Below are 19,339 nucleotides of genomic sequence, written 5' to 3'. Positions count from 1 at the left end.
TTATTTTGTCAAATGACGGCCTCAACGAGGTGTGCTTATGGAGTATCAATTGTGAACCTTAAACCAGTAATGGTATAGTTTTAAACTTATTCATGTGTTTTTTTACAAAGCTACTAATGAAATGTACCTTAAAAGTACTTTGTTGTAGAAATTCAAAGATTAAAAAATGTCCCAAGGCTGAAGTTCGAAGCTCAACTTTTCTTTATCGGATTTTGAAGTGGCATACCTCTAAATGTTTCTGGCGCAATTCTCTAATAATCTGCATTCAAATTTAGAAATATATTTTTTTTGTAATTTTTTGTAATTTTTCTCAACAAAATTGGGAAAAGTCCCAAGGCTGAAGTTCTAAGCTCCATAACTCAACTTTTCTTTATCGGATTTTGAAGTGGCATACCTCTAAATGTTTCTGGCGCAATTCTCTAATAATCTGCATTCAAATTTAGAAATATATTTTTTTTGTAATTTTTTGTCATTTTTCTGATGTTATGATGTTGTAGAAGCTCAACAAAATTGGGAAATGTCCCAAGGCTGAAGTTCTAAGCTCCATAACTCAACTTTTCTTTATCGGATTTTGAAGTGGCATACCTCTAAATGTTTCTGGTGCAATTCTCTAAAAATCTGCATTCAAATTTAGAAATATATTTTTTTTGTAATTTTTTGTCATTTTTCTGATGTTATGATGTTGTAGAAGCTCAACAAAATTGGGAAATGTCCCAAGGCTGAAGTTCTAAGCTCCATAACTCAACTTTTCTTTATCGGATTTTGAAGTGGCATACCTCTAAATGTTTCTGGCGCAATTCTCTAATAATCTGCATTCAAATTTAGAAATATATTTTTTTTGTAATTTTTTGTCATTTTTCTGATGTTATGATGTTGTGGAAATTCAAAAAAATTAAAAAGTGTCCTAAGACTGAAGTTCTAAACTCTACAACTCAACTTATCTTTATCGGATTTTGAAGTGGCATACCTCTAAATGTTTCTGGCGCAATTCTCTAAAAATCTGCATTCAAATTTAGAAATATATTTTTTTTGTACTTTTTTGTAATTTTTCTGATGTTGTAGAAGCTCAACAAAATTGGAAAATGTCCCAAGGCTGAAGTTCTAAGCTCCATAACTCAACTTTTATTTATCGGATTTTGAAGTGGCATACCTCTAAATGTTTCTGGCGCAATTCTCTAATAATCTGCATTCAAATTTAGAAATATATTTTTTTTGTAATTTTTTGTCATTTTTCTGATGTTATGATGTTGTGGAAATTCAAAAAAATTAAAAAGTGTCCTAAGACTGAAGTTCTAAGCTCCATAACTCAACTTTTCTTTATCGGATTTTGAAGTTGCATACCTCTAAATGATTCTGGCGCAACTCTCTAAAAAACTGCATTCAAGTTTAGAAAATTATATAAATTTAATTTTTTTGTAATTTTTTTGATCATATGATGATGTAGAATTAGGAAATGTTCCAAGGCTGAAGTTCTAAACTCCATAACTCAACTTATTAACTTAGAATGTATATAATTAATATTCTCCAATATTACAGGAAAAGCACAAACACTCTCCGAATTAATGTCATCCACAGGGCTATAAATTTTCCGAATATCCCATATAGACATGCCAAATTTACAAGTGGTCAGTGGCAGCGACGCTAATGAGCCAAACGCAATGCAAATTGATAGCCCTTTTCTGACAGCCACGCCCTTTATTTTTGTGGGGGCGCATATCCGCTAACAGTTTGGTGTGGCTTAAAGGATAAGCATCGTTATGGGCACTTTATTTGTTAATACATGCACGAGCCGTGAGCGGAAAATGGAATATCATGTAATTGTTTTTAATTTCCATGCATTTATAATTCAACATTCGCGCGGCCTTATGAAAAGCTCATTTGGTTACGAGTGTCCTGGGTCCTTAAGTCCTGTCTACCTCGAAAGTGTTAATGAGCCGGCAGGCTGCCGTAATTATGCAAATTTTTAATGAGTGTGAAAATGGTCTGGGCGGCGCAACAAGTGTTCGCGTCTTGTTCCTTGGACCTTTCCACATCTATCCCTCGGAAAATGGCGGCTAATTCCATTTGACCCCCAGAGGCCCCAAAGCAATCCATTTGCATGGCTTCGAATACCTCGTCGTATTCGTCCTTCCACCCAACCATTTTCCATTTTCCACTTAATCCCAACGTTGCGAGAGCTCTGTGCTGAGCTGACTGCTGGCATTCGGTCTTTAGATTTATACAGATTTTGTCAAGCAAAACATGATTTCGCACTTTTACACACATATGTGTAAATGGCTGAAAGGGAGAGCAGCCAAAGCCGATTTGGTGCCATTCAGCTGAAGCCCTTTAGGTCGTGATTCGCATATGGTCGTGGCCATTTAAGCTCAGGCACATTAAACTGGCAAAGTAAAGTGAGTATAATAAATCGTTAACGTATTATAACATAACATTACTTTAAGCATCTATTTCGTCTCATTAGGAATTCAGATTTCTTGCCAGAAACAATGCGATGAAACTGGCAGTGGTTTCAATGTTTTGCGCTTACTGAAAGAAATGTTTTGTTATTCCAACTGTGTGAATAAAAAGCACCGCATATTTTCACCACTTATTTGATAATGAAACTCAGGGGACCTAGCTACGATTATTTTGCCATCTGAATGAGAAGAATAAAACAATAAGAAACCGATAAAATAATAAATGATGCCGTACAAGAGCTTTAGACTTGAGTGAGCTATGGGCATGGAGTTTATGGAGTTTAGTCGGAACACGCAGTTTGCAGGAAATGGGTCGAAATATACTCGCTATAATCGTTTTCGCGATGTCAACCCAATCGCAGGCAGTTATTCCTGGATGCGACTATTTTGACACGGTGGATATATCTCACATCCCAAAGCTGAATGACTCATATGCGTACGAGGGGGTAATCATACCTGGTCACCTCACGGGTCTTTACACATTCAGGCAACTGGCAGACGGATCCCAGGAGCCAGTGCAGACTCACTTAAGAGCCTGTATCTGCAAGCTAAAACTCTGCATCCGATTCTGCTGTGCCCGCAGCAAAATGTTGCCGCATAGTCGCTGCAGCGATGGCCTCACCGAGAACCTGAGGCGTATCAATCCCTACCTAAAGATCACCCTGCAGGATGGATCTAGGAAAACATATCACCTGCTCACCGACATGATCGTTCTAAGAAATGAATTTCGGTACTGCGAGAGGGTGGTTACGGTGCAGGAGGATCAGTACAAGTTATTTGAGGTTCAGTTTTGATCCGTTTGAGATTTCTCCAATTAACTCCATCTCCTTAGAACGGCAGCTTTATGATCAACCCCGCTGTAAACTGGACATTGGCCAAGCAGTGGTACTGCCTCTATCCCCGTCTGGAAGATCCCAATTCCATATGGCTTCTGGAACATGTGTACATACCGCGATCGATGCCAGCTGTACCGCAGAGTCAGTACTATTAACTCATCTGAACTGAGTGTCTTATAAATACTTTGATTCTTTCAGTCGGTACAATTTCCATGGTGGGCTGTGTTCTCACCATCGCCGTTTATCTCTACATAAAAAAGCTGCGAAATCGGCTCGGAAAATGCTTCGTATGCTATGTGTTTTGCAAGTTTGCGCAGTACCTTATCTGGGCAGGAGGAGATCTGAACTTGTGGATTAATATTTGCTCTCTAGCAGGTTGGTTGATTCCGCATCGAGACTGGACTTGAAACAGGCTTTTATCTTTCACAGGTTACACCAACTACTTCTTTGCTCTGGCCGCCCACTTTTGGCTCTCTGTCATGAGCTATCACATATGGAAAAACTTGAGGTTGATCAATCGGGATGAGCCCCGCTATCACTTTCTCGCCTACAACGTCTATGGTTGGGGCACACCTGCCATCATGACGGGAGTTACGTATCTGGTGGATTGGGCTTGGAGGGATAGGCCTGACAAACTAAACTGGATTCCCGGCGTTGGCTTGTATCGATGTTGGATAAACAGTGGGTTTTGTAGTAAGGCACTATGGAAAACTGATAATTGTTTAATATTTCACAGCTTACGACTGGTCAGCAATGATATACCTATATGGACCGATGCTGGTCCTGAGTTTGTTTAATGTGTTCACGTTTATTCTGACTGTGAATCACATTCGGAAGGTTAAGAATAGCGTGGAAAACTCTACCCAACAGCAGGAAAAGTGCATGAAGCATTATGAGTAAGCTTTAAGTTTTTCTCATTTACCATTTCCAATTCATTTTCCAACCATAGTTTTTTACTATACCTGCGTCTGTCTGTAATGATGGGTGTGACTGGAATTTCTGAGGTAATAACTTACTTCGCGAAGCGGCACTCTTTTTGGCGACAAGTCCTTCGGGTGCCGAATTTTATCCATCTGGGTTCCGGCATAATTGTATTTGTGCTGTTCATTCTCAAGCGCAGCACTCTTCAAATGATTTTTGAGAGGTAAGTGCTTCTGCTTCTAGGATTCCAAAGTAACCAACTACTTATCTTACCAGAATCAGCGGCCCAAGAGGATAACAACCTGCACCTTGATTAGGCGATAATTATATGTATAATAAACATAAGTGGAAGTAAAGATAATTGGTTAATTTTTAGTACATAAAAGGGTTTGTTTGAGCTTTTTTTAGTAAGTTTAATGAAAAGCAGTCACTCTTTGGTCAGTAAATGCATATCATCTTGCTATTATTGAAATGCAAATGAAAAATACTTCATTTGATATTTAATCAATAATATTATTTGATTCTTTTTGCTAGCACAAAATGTCAATTTTCAACAAAAATATGTGATTGTGTATAAAATGGAATTCCATTGAAAAATGTGCACTGCCATGGAAACTCGCTTTTTCAATTAGTCCTTGCACTCGCACCAGGACCTCAAATTCGTCCACCTTCCTCACAATCCCCAACTGGTGTCAGAATGCAAATGCAGATTTTTAAGCCTTGCGGCAGCTTTTGCGCAAACAGATTGTAAACAAATAAATGCCGCTGGCAGACACACAGATACTCGAACATTCGGTGGTCAGTGGCCAGATTGCAGGCCGAAATGCATGCAATACTTTATCTCACATGCACTGTGCTACTTCACTTTTGAGCCACGTTAAGTTCAGTCTGCTGAAACCTTTTTCGCACTTAAGTGGTTAAATTGGCTGTGATAAATTGTTGCCGAGTCAAAGTTGTTGCCGCTGCGGGGCACCTCAAGTCACATGTGGTGGTGCGAGTGGGTGGTGGTTGGTTGGGTGTTGTGTGGTTTCCTCTTTCGGAAAATGCGTGAAAAGTCCACAAGCACGAAAAGCTCGCAGGCTGAGACTCTCTCATCTGCTTATTCATTGAGTGCCTGCCGCTGACAGTAATCATAACGCAGTCATCAGCTCGTAATATTACGGCCGCCTGACATATGACATCTGGGAAAGCGGAAAATGGGGGTTCGGGGACCAGGGAAAAGGAAAAGGTATGCGGACTATTAATATGCCAGTGTGTGGAGGCTGCCGTTCACTGAGAAAATGCCATATCACTTGAGTTTTAATAAAAATGTACACAATCGGGCTCCATCGTGGATAAGAAGTAACCGAAATATGTTACTTATTGAGTGACTGAATTTTACTAAGCTATGTATTAAAGTTACTAAAATTTGAGGTATAACTTTTTTCTCTGTGCATTGATGGTACTATTATTATCCAAGCCCCAGCTTATAATGGGCAATACCTAATGGGTGATGGTTAATGGGGGTGGCGGTTGAGAGGTGGGTTAACAGCAGGTTAGTGGGCGTAGGGCGGTTGCCTGAGACTGATGGAAACCTTTTAGCTGCAGTGGCCAAATGAAATGTCTAGCCGAGTATCGTTCATTCTGATTAGCTGTTATAATTGGGGAATTCCCTCACATTAAAGTTTCTCGAAATGCTTGCAGTATGAGCTTTGGTAGTAAGCAAATTTTCACGCTTATCGCAGAAGTCACATCAGACAATCTTGATGTGCATATCATTTTTATGGACAATTCATGCAAAATGCTTCCTGTGGCCAACAACACCAAGACAAAGCACGATGCCAACGTCGAACAGGGCGGAAAATATCTCGGCCAGCACGGTTTTGCAATACCCTACAGAAGTTTCTGATGCAAATGTTATTATGTGAAAAAGAAATATTTTTTGTAATGTCTGTAAGAACAATACAGACATTTGCTTACATTAGCATTATTTTACATAAAATTCTTCTATACATTTTTATTTTTATCAGTTTCTTAAGTCCTTTCTACTTCTCTACTTCAGTTGTCATCGGTTTCCATGTGTTTTTCTGCTCTATTTCTGTCTCTAACCTGTCGGCTGACCGACTGCATTTGCAATTTAGGGGCAAAACTACACTGCGTCTAAAAAAATGAGCTTTACAAAAATAAATTTAAATGTTTTTAAAAAGGTAAAAAATTAAAAAATCCTGTAAAAAGCCAATATTTTTGAAGCAAAAACGCTTTTAGATGCAGCACTTATACTTGGGCCATCGAATTCGAATCGCACTGTAAGCATGTGTATCTGTATCTGTATCTAACTATCTGCCGCTTTTTGCGAACCTGTATCTGCCGCCGAGGCGAACAATGGGAATGTAAATTGTTGCAATGTCTTTGTTTTACATTTTTTCGACGGAGCTCATATTCGGCAGGCATGTGAAAGGATTTTTGTCCTGCCGCTGTTTGTCGGTCTAGGATTTTTTTGCTCTTATTTTTCCTGTTGGTTATTTTTGTGCTTTTGCGTAACACTCGTCCTGTTGGCTTTGTAGTGCGCTTACTTTTCATTGTCACCGGCGACGCTGTCATCAAATTTTTTGTTCATTTGCATATGCGAGACGGTGGCGAACGGAATGTTTGGTATTTGGTGTTTGGTCACGTGGCCAGTAACCAGTGACCATTGCACTCGACTCCAGGAGGAGAGTCCTTGTACTTGCGACTCGTGACTCGTGACATTGACGTATGAATGCCTGAATACCTGGGCCTCATAAATACATGCACACAGTATGGCCAACTTGGGAACTTCGGTGTTGCTTCCAGCCGGGTTCAACGGCCCACAAAATCCCCAATAAAACTGGCTTCATTAGCCGCCATTAGCCGGCTTTGTCTGTTTGCTGCCTCAAAGTGAAATTGTGCAGAAAAATGCCGGGGCTGGAGGCAAAAAACGAAGCTGGACACATGGCCCTTCTTGCCTTTTGCCATTTGCCACTCGAATGCGTGCGGAGTGTCATTAAAGTTTCATCAACGCCGCAAAATGAAAATGGAACACAACAAACTCCGCTCGGTTTGAAGGAACACCCCAGTTTTGCCAACTCCCCGAGGGCAAGGATATATACAAGATACAAGAGATATACACAAGTGGTGGTCTGGGGCAGGAAGGTCGGCTGATATTGTCATTACATGCTTGGGGGATATTTCTGTGGCGTAACCAAGGCAAATGTACTTTTGACAGTCCGATTGCTGGAAACTCCTGAAGCCTGAAAGGGTTGACCAACCCTCTCCGTTGACCCCGGCAACCGCAACGGGCAAAAGACAAAAGATTTGTTTGCTTGCCGGGACAACAGCTGCTTATGGCCCCAAGGCGTTCGTCCTACGTCCTTCGTCCTTTGCTGTCCTCCCCACTCGATTGCCCCAAATTGGTTTGTTTAATAGTTTCGAATCGTGTCACCCAGCTCAGCAGCCATAAATGTTGGGTTAGTATTTAAATATTTATTAGTCACTAGTATCTGTTATGGCACCCCAACCCCCAACGGTTATTGGCAACTTTCAACTTGGCCAATCAAGTTTGCTCGCTTGCTTAAGTTCCAAGCCACATTTCGCTTTACTGAGATATGCGCTTAGAATCAAAATATGTCAGCCCATATACACTTTATTTAAATTTATAATGAATCATGATTAATTCTGCATAATTAATATCTATTTTTTACTGTACGCTTTTTATTAATGAAGTCTGCATTAAGTTTGCATATTATCTAGCAACATGTTGCTGACACACTACGCAACATTTTGTGGAACGCATTGCAAGCTACAAAAGTAAAATGTTGCAATTTTTTTATTTATATCTTATTATTTTTTTTTTCAACTAAAAAAAGAAGCAGATAAATTCAACTGTCTGTCGTTGTAAGCAGATATAATTTGATTATGAAGTACTATATACAAGAATAAAATAGCAAACTTATCTTAACTTATCCGGAGATTTTACTATCGCTTGGTTATTTTTTGACAGACCCCCTTGGCTATCGATAAGATTACAAGAAATTTAAGACCCCTGTGAGATTAGCACTGCCCCTCGAACGGCCATAAACCGTGGATAGTATAGATGCAGGCGATTGCGATAACCTGCGATTAGCATAGACAAACGGGGACGGTGTTTTGGCTCAGTTGGAACCATGATCTTGACCACCACATTCGTCTGTTTCTGCCTGGCCTCGGCCTTCAACTATTTCAGGACCCGGCGGCAGAGATCGCTGATCAAAAACCTGAAAGGTCCCTTTACCTGGCCGCTGATGGGAGCAATGCAAAAGTTGCTATTCCTGACGCCGAAAAGTAAGTCTTACTGAACTAAAGATTTACTTTCCTACAAATGCTGGCAGATTTCTTCCAGCGCAGCACTGAATACCTCAGCAAATATGGCTCATTGAGTCGCTGTTGGGTCTTCCATCGCCTCTTCATTCCCCTGGCGGATCTGGAGCTCAGCAGACAGCTTCTGGAAAGTGACACACATCTGGAGACGGGATATGAGCTGATGAAGGATTGGCTGGGAGGAGGCGTTCTCATGTGTCAGTCGGATCAGTGGCAACAGCGACATGCTCTTATTAGTGGTCTTTTTGGCAAAGGAAACTTGGAACAGTTGATGGATTTAAGTCGCCAACAGGCGGATCAATTGCAACGAAAATTGGCGGAAAAGGCCGATCGAAAGGTGTTTGATATCTGGGAAACTGTGAGTCCTATTGTTTTGGAGCTCATAGTAACGATCACCTGTGGTGCCAGGCCCAGTGAGGAATACTCCAAGAATCTAGAAGAGTGAGTAAAAACAGATGTCACTTGAATGTCATGTGACGAAGCCCATATTCGTTACCTCTTTCAGTTTATCGAAGGTCTACAGAAAACGGTTTCTGAGCCTGCAGTCTGCAAACAGATTCAATTTTTGGCTGAGTTCTCCTTTTATGAGAACACGTCAGAATCGATTGATAAAAGTATTAAATGAGGAACACAAGAATCTCATAGCCACTCACCAAAGTCAAAAGCAATTGAAAATTGCAGACACGTATCAGTTAGCGCCAATACCTACGAAGAATTTTGAATGCCTTTTGGAAATGCTCCTGGAAAGTAAAGATACCCAACTTACAACCCAAGAAATCTGTGGAGAGCTGAATACCTGTAATTATCTGGGCTATCTGCTCTGCAGTTCAGCTCTATGTTTCTGCCTCGTCACAATTGCTAGAAATCCATCGGTTCAGCAAAGGTGTGTGGAGGAGTTAAATCTGGCTCAGATCAAGGATCAGCATCAAGGCTGGGACCTGGAAAAGCTATCTTATCTGGACGCTGTTCTGCAAGAAACTATGCGACTTTACCCACCACAGGTGATTGTTGGGAGGCAACTCAAGAAGGATTTCGCCTACAGTGCGTATGAGTAACGTGTCTTTTATAACACACTCGTTCTAATTTGATTTCCAACAGCACACAGTATCGTGGGAGATGGAGATCTCCCCTTTGGTTCAGAGATCTACATAAATCTCTATGAACTGCAGCGCAGTGAGAATCGATATTCCAAAGCAAACCACTTCGAAGCGGAGCGATTTTTGGACTCTCCTCCGGAACTCCTGAGCTTTAGTCTCGGTCCTCGTTGTTGTCCAGCGCGAAAGTTTAGTATGCAGCTACTAAAAACATTGCTGGCTCCTATTTTGGCCAACTTTGAACTGTTGCCCTATGGCGATGAGGTGCGCTTGGACTTGCGACTTATAATGGGATCATCAAACGGCTTTCAGTTGGCATTAAAGCCACGTGAAATCGCTGGAAACGCCATTTAATTTACGCCCAATAAAATTTGGTATACAGCCTTTAATTACACATTTTTTACTTATGATTAGAGAATAATACGTGTCTTTTTACAACCTAAACTAGTTAGTGCTCAGTTACTGTTTCGCTTGCGCATTCCCAGCTGAAAGCCCGTTCCCGATCGCAAAACGATGTTCACAATGCACTCGACCCTTTGACCCATGGGAAGCAGCTCGTACTCCCTGACAATCTTGGCCAGCATCATCTTCATCTCCAGCTGGGCGAACTTCTGGCCAATGCAGTTCCTGGGTCCCGCACTGAATGGTATCATCTTAAATGGAGCCACGCGACATCCATTCTCGTGTCGTTCGGGGATAAATTCGTCCGGATTGGGATAAGTTTCGGGTTGGCGATGTACACCAAAGATTCCGATTATAATCTCCGAGCCGGCTGGAATTACTCCATCTCCATACACGGAGTTCGCTGATAAGAGTCAATAAGCACATTAAATAAATTGCTATTTTGGAAACTTAGAATAATTGCGAAACCTACTGTACTTAAAGTCAGTCTGCAATTTGCGCCCTACGATGGGCACTGGTGGATACATCCTCAGCGACTCCTTGATCACGCACTCCATGTACTTGAGCTCTCCGAGATCCCGAATGCTAACTGGTCGGCTTCGATCGGTGCCCAGCACACTGAGGATCTCCGCCAGCATCTTCTCCTGCACCTCGGGATGCCTCGATATCTCGTGCAGGCAGAAGGACAAGGCACTGGTGGTGGTGTCGTGACCCTCGAACATGAACGTGTCCACCTCCTCGCGAATCTCATCGTTGGTCAGCGGTCTGCCATCAACGGTGGCCATCAGCAGCACGTCAAGCAATGCCATGCGCCGCTTGGAGCCCACTTCCTCATCGACATGCTCCACCAACTTGGATTGCTTCTGCTGATCCTCTAAGGCCTGACGACGCTTCTCGATCACCTTGATGGTGAACTCCTGCATCGTGCGGATGAGCTGCGTTTGGCGCCATTTCAGGTGAGGATGGGTGAGGGTGAACAGCAGCTCCACCTGCAGATAAGCTGACATGAAGCGCCAGCTTAGCAAGGCAGTGCATCTGTGTGGGATTACCAAATGTGCCCCTATATTTCATTTATTCATTTCAAATCGATGGCGGCACTTACTCATTGACTGCCTCAGCATAAGGTGTACTCTCGTTGGCCTGGGCATATACTTTGGTGCCCATAGCTGTTTCGGCTATGATGTCCAATGCTGCAGCACAAATGCTCCGATAGACATCGAAGGTATCGCCATTGGCCTTTTGCAGCAGTCTTTGGACGCAAATGTTCGATTGCTGATCGAATACCTCGACAAACTGCTCGAGGATCGAGAAATGGAACGTGGGAGTGATGATCTTGCGGCGCTGGTGCCACACCTTCCCATCGCTGAGCAGCAGTCCGTTGCCCAGCCACTGGCCAAGCACTTTGTACACCGGATGCTTCACCAGATGCTCCTGGCTACTAAGCAGCTGCTCATTCAACTCCGCATCGCCACTCATTATCAGCAGGCGATTGAAGATCCACACTCGTTGGAGGTGACCAAATTTCTGCACGTACTCCCGACCCACTTTTAGAAAAGCTAATATTTTTATGTTCAAAAATAAGTAAAGCAATTGAAACAATTGAAGTAGTGCCGATATGCATTTTGTTTCTTGCTCTGCTCAGAAATCCGCATTGATAAGAAATCTATTTATCACATACCTAGCGATAGTCTGTGAGATTTCAAAGTAATCTGCGTCTAATGTTTGTTCAATAAAAAATATTATTATTAGCTTAAGATTAAGCTCTTTTTTTCAAATTGCTTACCATATCTAGTATAAGTAGCAATAAATTTGTTGATAATATAAAGCCATTCAAAGTTTTCCGCCGTGCATTCAAGTGCATAACTTTTATTCGCTAGCTTGAGTGAAATTTTACTCTTATTCTTATTTGATGTATTTTATTGTTGATCTGGTTGTAAGAAACCGGTTGACATCAAATATAAATTATTCATTAGGCGGTTGCGTGAATATAGTGAAAAAAAAAAGAACCTGGTAATTTCTTATCAGTGGGTTTAAACAGCAGCAGTCACGAACAGCTTTTCAGTTATGAGTAATAAGTACATATGTACATATTTATTACAAAAAGTTATAAATTTGTAAGCGCATGCAAATCAAAGTTCAAGATTTGTAAATCAATTTCTGCTAACTACAAGAGTATATTCTCCTAAGCAGAATTCTTCTTTAGGTAACTGATGTCTCACCCTTTTTAAAAGGTATACGTTAGCAGCTACTCACTTTTTGGGTTCAAACGAAGCATGAGTTGAAGGGCGCCAATGAGCGGCGGGCACATGGGTCCCGGCAAATTGGCCACCTTCCGCCGCCGATCGGCCTGGCCAAGATGGATGATCCAGCCCGCGCCACAGAGCAGCACAACCAGCAGAAGCAGCAGCATGTTTCACTCTGAATCGCCCACCAAGCCGAACGATCCGGCGATCCGAGAGCGAAATGTCCACAGTACGAGCAAATCTAATCGGAGTAGGACTCATATGTAACTCAAAGTGCAGTTGGCGAAGCTCGAGCGCGATAATTGAGATAATCTGCGCACACTAACTGAGTGCTAGTATGGAGTATTGAGTACTTGGAACTACTCTAGTAATTATGCCCAGGCCATGGACAAGATAACGCGAAGCACCCCAGGCCATTGACATCGCGCCCTGGGTGGTGAAGTGTATTTTTGTGCTTTTTATTTTTTAAGTAATTTCCGTTAGAGACATTCGTGCGGAAATTAAAACATTTGACCCAACTCCCGCGCAGAAAGTGCAGGGCATGAATGGCTAGATGGACAGATAGATGGCTGGGCGATTCGTCAGCTGGCTGGATTCAAGAGGTGCCTCGAAAAAACTAATTAACAGCGACTTCCTGGCCCAGGCAACTTTGACTTTGTAATGGCATTTTATTATTTTAAATACTCGCCATATCCACAATATCCAGCAGAACGAGTGCGCGTACAGCCCTTGCATGGAAAAGTGTTTTTTTAATTGCAGACAGTGAATGTGAATTTTCAATTTTCACAATGACTGTTATAAATAAAATACTTGTATCTCGCCTTCGTTTCATTTCTGTTGCTCCGCGCGCACAGAAAAACTTTCCGCATTAATTTTGCATATTAAAAATGCAATTTGTTGCGTTAATTGCAGCGCATGTGAAATGTATCGGACAATGCAAGTGATATGCGGGTTCCCCACCCGAAAACTCTGCCCTCTTCCGCGCCAGCGAAGCAGCCAAGTCACGTTGATAGCAAGTGCAAACAAGCGGACAACGAGGCGTATGCGTAATGCCAGAGCGGCAAGGAGTGCTGGGTATTTCCCTGCTGGGTATTAAAAATATTTTAAAGAGCGCGAGGAGAAGGGAAATTTCGCGAAATGTCTGATGATTCGTGTAGTAAAAGTAATTGTTTTTAATTTAATATTATCGTTATAAACCAAATGTACTTAGTAACAGCTAGTTAAGGGAACAAACTAAAAAGCTTTAGATAACTTTTGTTATGTTCTCAAGCAAGGCAGTTTGGCTTACAAAGATTTCGTGTTTCAGTTTAAAACGCTGGTCAAATATAGGAAGAAGATGCAAACTGTTCCAACCATTGAATTAAAGCCACGAATCGTTGGAGCTGCGTTTTTGGGAAGCTCAACCATTTGGTTATGCGAAATCGCCCTGGACGGAGGATACTTCTCGATGGCCTTCGCGGCAAACGCCTTAATGCCCGTCCAGGACTCTTCAGCCAGATGGCGAATATCCCTGGCCGGAGGAAAGAACTTGTACTCCACATTGTCCCGTCCCGTTCCCGACATCTCGAACACAAAGGAGAGTGGGAATCCCGCGAGCAGTGCATAGTCCATGCTGGTGCCACCAAAGGTGCCGTCATATAGAGCATATTGCCACGTCTTTATAATCGTGCCCGTACTTTGAAAAATTCTATCAGCAACAAATTTTCCGATTTCATCGTGCTCCTCTTGGTTCGGCACTGGTGCGCTACACAAAATATCTAATATAATATATAAAATATATATATTTATAAAGCATTCGCTTCCAACATACGTGTTGTAGACCCAAGGATAGAAGACCGATCGGTTTGCCGTGTGCAGTGAGAGATACATTACAGCGCGTTTGCTTTCCACCAGGCCGTGCATTATGTCGCGCACTGTACGCGCCTCCACCTCTGAGAATGGTGAGCTGCCGGCGTAGTTCTCATCGCAGGGATCCCGTAGCTGCGGGAAACCCTCCTTCCAGTTGACAGCAAAGTTCCTGTTGAGATTGGTGCCAAAACAGTTGCCTCCATTCGGTGTCCTCGTGTTTCTCCAATATCGTTCTGTATTCCGCGAATACACGTAGCCATCCGGATTCGCCAGCGGCATTATGTGCCAATCGTAGTCCGCCAAGAGATCGGAGTTCTCCTCAAACTCCACAACCAGCTTGTGGATGGTGAGCAGTGCGGCGGCGGGTGTCATCCACTCGCGCGAATGGAGCGCAGCATCCAAGAATATCACCCTCTTGCCCGAACGTCCATCTCCATTGGTAATCATCGCCATTTTCAGGGCTCGGTTCTCGTAGGTGCGGCCCACATCCTTTAGGGTCATCCGACTACTGTGGGCCAGTGCCAGCTGATCCAGGTACTGCATAATTCCATCGTAGCTGAGGTAGTTGTCCAGCTGGAGCTCAGCCCCTCCTCTCCGGCGGACTGCCCTTGACTCCGCCAGCGGATGCACAATCGCCACCAGAACGCCGATCCCGCACAGAATTCTCCACATGCTGCCGGAGAGCCAATGTGCCGGGAACTAAGTGTGAGCGTTCAGTGTTCGGTAATATATACATTGCTTTTCGAGAGCTATGGCATAAAATCGGTTTTTATCGTGACTACGAACGTTCAATACCCTCATTTGTAACTATTCATGAACATACGAAATATAATATATCAAATATTTGTTGCTTAAATAATTTACATCAGTTTTCCACATTGGATATTATTTATCAAAGTATTGAAATTTTTAAATATTAGCAATTTCGATAGGTCATAAACAAGCAATGTATTCTCCCATACTTTGGATATATTTCTATAAATATTTATATGACTCACAAACTTTGTTTAAGCTGTTTGATTTTTGGTTTGATCAAATTTTCGAGTAGCACGCAAAACAGACGGATGATCAAACAGGTTTATGCATTCATTCTGCTGCAATTCTTTAAATAAACATGAAATCACATATAGTATAACATAAAGAGAAAGCGCAAGAACTACGTTCTCTTAAGCATTTTTCTCTTTTCTAAATAAAAAATACTCTGATTTATGAACGACCCACTGGAAAATCGTGCTGAAAACTATAACTAATAAACAAGCGAGTATACATTTTTACATGCAAATATTCGCTTTATGGGTTATCAATTTTATTGATCGGGTGCGCTGTTATTAAATTTTTATTAATTAAAAGCTATTTATTATACTTGGTAGATTCCGATGCAAAAATGCGGAAGATCGTCACGATATCATTTGCTGAATAAAGTATTTTAAATGAAAATTGTATAGGCCAGTCACAGGCCAACGGTTACAGTCACAATTTCTTTCCAAAACGCGGACAATTATCCTTTGAAATCCAATTAATCGTAAGTCTGCTCCTCATGTGAGTTAAATTTCACCTGAATTACTTCACTTAAAGTTCTGGTAAAATTATGTTATTAACAAATACATCACAGCCTTTGGCTGAGGCCACACAAATTGACTTAATATTTCTTGGAAGCCAGCAAAGAATGCTGATGTTGAGCAAGTTTTCGCCATGACTCTATCTTGCTTTGCGGCTTTGCCATTTTGCGGTTTAAAGGGCCATTAAAAAATGTAATTATGTTGATAAATACGTCTTGCTGGGCATTTTGCATTTTTATTTTTCGCAAACTTCCCTTTGGCCGATGTCCTGGCCGTGGAAAGTGGGAAAACTTTAGCCGCAACAGCTAAATAAAAACAACAACTAACGGCTCGGCCTTTCTTCGCCTCCTTTGCGTTTTTTGTTAGCTGTTTCAACTTTTCAGCCAACAAATTTACTAGCCCTGCTCGGGCAAATATTTTATCATTGCGCCTTTTAGCACTCAAGTGGCGGACAGAAGTGGTGGCTCCAGAGGGGAATGGCAGGAGGTCCTGCAGGATGCTGGACTAAGCGCAGTTTATGGCTTCATTTTTGCAAATTTGTGCCTTTTGCTCAGTTTTTCAATTCGGAAGTTCGCCCAGCAGTGGCTGGCCCTGTTCTGGTAATCATTTTGGCCATTACTTTGATGGCCAGCTAATGAAGCTATCATTTAACGAAACTGCGAAAGGCAAGTGCACACAAATTGGTTATTGACTTCGGGCATTCATAAGTTTTCGATTTGCTTCCGGCTGCGTATGGAGTTTTTCCTTTTCTTTTGCAAAGCTAATGAGCCTGCAAAAATCTGATTTCAATTTCCCGATTACAGTTGTCAATGTGCATAATTTACGAGCATGGGCAGAATCTTATTAGTTCATAAGCCACGCCACTTGGAGTCCTTCGTCCCTTTCAAATGCTCCTGGCTCCTTCAGTTGCCATTCCAGGCACGTAGCGTTCATGTCCGATTTTTAAGTTTGCGCTGCACAAATCACGCAACCCCTCCGCATCCTTCTGCCCAGAATCCAAGGATCACGGACTGGTGTAAGGACCAGAGCTAATGTCCTACTTGGGGCTATTTGTTGGTTGCACTTTGTGTGTACTTTTATGATTTGTTTACGCTGCCCTCGCACGTGAGTGATAAAAAGGGAGCCGGACAAGAAAACCTTGGCAAATGGTGCGCACATGATGCAAATATGGTTATGGAGGAACATTACATAACACACTGTTAAAGGGGTCAATCAAAAAGTTGCTGTGTTTCAGTATAACTGCCAAACAAACGGATTTTTGAAGAAAACAATGGTCAGATTGAAATTCGTATTAAAATTCACTTGCATCTTTAGTTCATCAATTTACTTAACAAGCATATATTTAACGAGCTATATTGCATAACCTTAACTTAAGTAATGAGCACCTAAAATCCGTAGTGGGTGCCGAAGCCATCGAAGCTCATGTGGGAGACGGTCTCCGCCGGCGAATAGTGGATGACAGCCGGCTGGTGGCTGTAGTGGGCGTTCTGGTGGTACGCAGAGGGTGCCTCCACATGACCAGGTTGGTGGTAGCTCTGCACCTGAGCGGGCTGGTGGTAAACCGATGGAGTCTGCACCTGAGCGGGCTGATGGTACACCGATGGAGTCTGGACATGGGCGGTCTGATGGTAAACTGATGGAGTCTGGACTTGGGCAGCCTGATGGTAAACCGATGGAGCCTGGACTTGGGCGGGCTGATGGTAAACGGGCGAGGCCTGGGTAAACAGTTGGGCTGGTTCCTGGTCATGAGCCTGTGGGGCGTAAACCGGAGCCGGAACCGAGACCGAAACTGGAGCTGGAGCTGGGGCATAGCTGAAGGTCTTGGCCAGCGCCGGCTGATAGACATTGTTGCTGATCCGGGTGTCCTGCTTGTGGACCTGCGAGTAGGGCGTGGCCAGCGACTTGGCGTAGTGGGAGACGGTGCCATCGAAGCTCCTAACGACATTCTGCTGGGTGTGGGCCACCGCGTGCTCGTCGCCAGCATAGCTGATGGTCGGCTGGGCAATCAATCCCGCCCAGGCGGGAGCCAGGAGCAGAAGCAGGCTGGAGGCAGCGCTGAGGAACTGGAAGTAAGCCATGTCGATTGAAGCAATGGGAACAACTGTGCTGGATAACTACGAGGTTGGGCCATATATAGAAGAGCTGGCCAGCGCAATGCCAATTACTCATAATCGGGCGCACTGCGCGTTTCCACTCGTTTCGGCTTTGCCGGCTGGCTTTGCGTGACTTTCAGAAATCCGCTGCTCTATCCCTCGATCGTGGCAAATCAATTTAGCATTGCCCAGCTCCGAGTGACAGCCACAAAAGTCGGTGGGGGCGAGCCTATCGGCCGGAGAAGGCGCTGGAGCAGGGCGTGTCGACCCAGTTTATGTAGCCCAAGACTTTGGCCCATAGGCATTGCATAATGAACGGAGTAAGGTAAGGTCTGTGCACTTGCCGCACTTGCTCCACATTCCGCGGCGATGGCAACTTACAGTTGTCCGCTGAAGGGCCATCAAGTGGCCCAAACATATTGCGGCCAGCGCGATTTATTGCCCATCGGAGATGCATTAACGCCGCTGCCAAATTGTTAATGCATTTCAGTTCCAACCGCTCTTCAAGCAACTCAATCTGAGAGATGAACCACATGGAGATGTGTTTATGTAGATACTTGTATCTTCAAACATCCGAAGTGGCAATAGTTGCGCCACTTGAACCATCAATGGTTTGCAGTTGTTTGAACTTATTCAAATAATATTTTGTACATTTTACTGACATAGCATCCGCATATGTACCCCTTAAACTTTATTAAGCAATATGAATTTAGCGCTGGAATCTGCAATTCAACATCCATATTAAAATGAATCACTTGTTAAATGTTCCCTTGAATTTCGATCGAACTGCATGCTACTTCCGCTTTTTACTTAGTTCTGTTTCCGTTTCCGTTTCTGTTTCTCCCTCAGTGGACCGACACTCCACTCAACTTGGAGTTGCCTCAATGATGCGCTGCCTCTCTTTGATTCTTGGCTGGTCCGTGAAATCGTTCAGCTCACAATTGAGCCATAATGCAATTGGCAAACGTCAAGCAAATGTTGTTAGCTGGCCGGCCGAACGAGACAGAGAATGGGAGGATGGATGGGATGGCATGGGTTGGCATGGAGTGGATGGATATCCGGTGGGGACATTGTTGCCCACACCAGCGGAGCAGAACTTTTGCGCAATGAAAATGACACACACTGGCAAATAGCGTCAACATCTCGGCGCCAAATGCGATTACGTTAACAGCGATTGCTGACCAACTTGAGAAAGTCACCTTTGTTGGTCCCACTCGAAACACATATCTTTATTGTGCGGATTATGAGGGGGCGGGGTTGTATGTCCATTATGGTCCTCATGAAATTCGGCACATAAATTGTATTATTGCATTTATGCTTGATTTTATTTCGCTGCCCAACTTTCGACTCTGCTTTTCTTTGCTGATTGTGTTTGAGTGTTGAATTGGCTTTCGCATTACTTGCTTTTTTTCCTCCTTTGGATTTTCGCTTTTGGCCCTAAGTGGATTCGTCTTCGTTTACGTCTGCATTGTCGTCTGACTGAACTTAACGTTTTATTGAACCGACAGGAATCACATGTGAGTGCTTACATTTC

General features: G+C 43.0%; 5 protein-coding genes across 5 annotated transcripts; 2 read left to right on the top strand and 3 right to left on the bottom strand.

The window, feature by feature from the left end:
- Positions 1 to 2,764: 2,764 nt before the first annotated feature.
- LOC6544094 (probable G-protein coupled receptor Mth-like 6) lies at positions 2,765 to 4,511 on the top strand. The gene is made up of 7 exons (XM_001971399.3): positions 2,765 to 3,238; positions 3,289 to 3,433; positions 3,491 to 3,667; positions 3,722 to 3,973; positions 4,029 to 4,188; positions 4,242 to 4,436; positions 4,490 to 4,511. Exons 1-7 carry the CDS (start codon positions 2,765 to 2,767, stop codon positions 4,509 to 4,511), a joined length of 1,425 nt encoding a protein of 474 aa, XP_001971435.3.
- A 3,862-nt stretch (positions 4,512 to 8,373) lies between these two features.
- Positions 8,374 to 10,025, top strand: LOC6544093 (probable cytochrome P450 316a1). Its single transcript, XM_001971398.3, has 4 exons — positions 8,374 to 8,530; positions 8,578 to 9,007; positions 9,072 to 9,607; positions 9,665 to 10,025. Exons 1-4 carry the CDS (start codon positions 8,374 to 8,376, stop codon positions 10,012 to 10,014), a joined length of 1,473 nt encoding a protein of 490 aa, XP_001971434.2. The 3' UTR covers positions 10,015 to 10,025.
- LOC6544074 (cytochrome P450 4d8) lies at positions 10,025 to 12,615 on the bottom strand. The gene is made up of 4 exons (XM_001971397.3): positions 12,316 to 12,615; positions 11,165 to 11,618; positions 10,535 to 11,097; positions 10,025 to 10,465 (listed from the first exon to the last, which is right to left on the bottom strand). Exons 1-4 carry the CDS (start codon positions 12,470 to 12,472, stop codon positions 10,116 to 10,118), a joined length of 1,524 nt encoding a protein of 507 aa, XP_001971433.1. The 5' UTR covers positions 12,473 to 12,615; the 3' UTR covers positions 10,025 to 10,115.
- Positions 12,616 to 13,468: 853 nt separating this feature from the next.
- On the bottom strand, positions 13,469 to 14,874 carry LOC6544073 (carboxypeptidase B). The gene is made up of 2 exons (XM_001971396.3): positions 14,116 to 14,874; positions 13,469 to 14,049 (listed from the first exon to the last, which is right to left on the bottom strand). The coding sequence occupies exons 1-2, from the start codon at positions 14,823 to 14,825 to the stop codon at positions 13,608 to 13,610; spliced, it is 1,152 nt and encodes a 383-aa protein (XP_001971432.1). The 5' UTR covers positions 14,826 to 14,874; the 3' UTR covers positions 13,469 to 13,607.
- A 2,117-nt stretch (positions 14,875 to 16,991) lies between these two features.
- Positions 16,992 to 17,844, bottom strand: LOC6544072 (pupal cuticle protein C1B). The gene has a single exon (XM_026976924.1). It carries the CDS (start codon positions 17,788 to 17,790, stop codon positions 17,098 to 17,100), a length of 693 nt encoding a protein of 230 aa, XP_026832725.1. The 5' UTR covers positions 17,791 to 17,844; the 3' UTR covers positions 16,992 to 17,097.
- Positions 17,845 to 19,339: the final 1,495 nt, after the last annotated feature.

This window comes from Drosophila erecta, unplaced genomic scaffold (assembly GCF_003286155.1).
Source record: "Drosophila erecta strain 14021-0224.00,06,07 unplaced genomic scaffold, DereRS2 tig00000021-arrow-pilon, whole genome shotgun sequence".
NCBI classification, from domain to species: Eukaryota; Metazoa; Arthropoda; class Insecta; order Diptera; family Drosophilidae; genus Drosophila; species Drosophila erecta.
This window is presented reverse-complemented; position numbering and strand designations above follow the sequence as displayed.

What these genes read in the sequence shown, in the direction of transcription:
- LOC6544073 (XM_001971396.3), bottom strand. Translation starts at nt 14,825, where the DNA reads ATGTGGAGAATTCTGTGCGGGATCGGCGTTCTGGTGGCGATTGTGCAT. An exon ending in TATCCTTGGGTCTACAACAC is followed by an intron (nt 14,050 to 14,115) that starts GTATGTTGGAAG and finishes TATTTTGTGTAG; the next exon opens with CGCACCAGTGCCGAACCAAG.
- LOC6544094 (XM_001971399.3), top strand. Translation starts at nt 2,765, where the DNA reads ATGGGTCGAAATATACTCGCTATAATCGTTTTCGCGATGTCAACCCAA. An exon ending in GTATCGATGTTGGATAAACA is followed by an intron (nt 3,974 to 4,028) that starts GTGGGTTTTGTA and finishes AATATTTCACAG; the next exon opens with CTTACGACTGGTCAGCAATG. An exon ending in AAGTGCATGAAGCATTATGA is followed by an intron (nt 4,189 to 4,241) that starts GTAAGCTTTAAG and finishes TTCCAACCATAG; the next exon opens with TTTTTTACTATACCTGCGTC.
- LOC6544093 (XM_001971398.3), top strand. Translation starts at nt 8,374, where the DNA reads ATGATCTTGACCACCACATTCGTCTGTTTCTGCCTGGCCTCGGCCTTC. An exon ending in GCTATTCCTGACGCCGAAAA is followed by an intron (nt 8,531 to 8,577) that starts GTAAGTCTTACT and finishes AAATGCTGGCAG; the next exon opens with ATTTCTTCCAGCGCAGCACT. An exon ending in CAAGAAGGATTTCGCCTACA is followed by an intron (nt 9,608 to 9,664) that starts GTGCGTATGAGT and finishes GATTTCCAACAG; the next exon opens with CACACAGTATCGTGGGAGAT.
- LOC6544074 (XM_001971397.3), bottom strand. Translation starts at nt 12,472, where the DNA reads ATGCTGCTGCTTCTGCTGGTTGTGCTGCTCTGTGGCGCGGGCTGGATC. An exon ending in GCTTCGTTTGAACCCAAAAA is followed by an intron (nt 11,619 to 12,315) that starts GTGAGTAGCTGC and finishes TAAAAATATTAG; the next exon opens with CTTTTCTAAAAGTGGGTCGG. An exon ending in GCAGACTGACTTTAAGTACA is followed by an intron (nt 10,466 to 10,534) that starts GTAGGTTTCGCA and finishes GACTCTTATCAG; the next exon opens with CGAACTCCGTGTATGGAGAT.
- LOC6544072 (XM_026976924.1), bottom strand. Translation starts at nt 17,790, where the DNA reads ATGGCTTACTTCCAGTTCCTCAGCGCTGCCTCCAGCCTGCTTCTGCTC.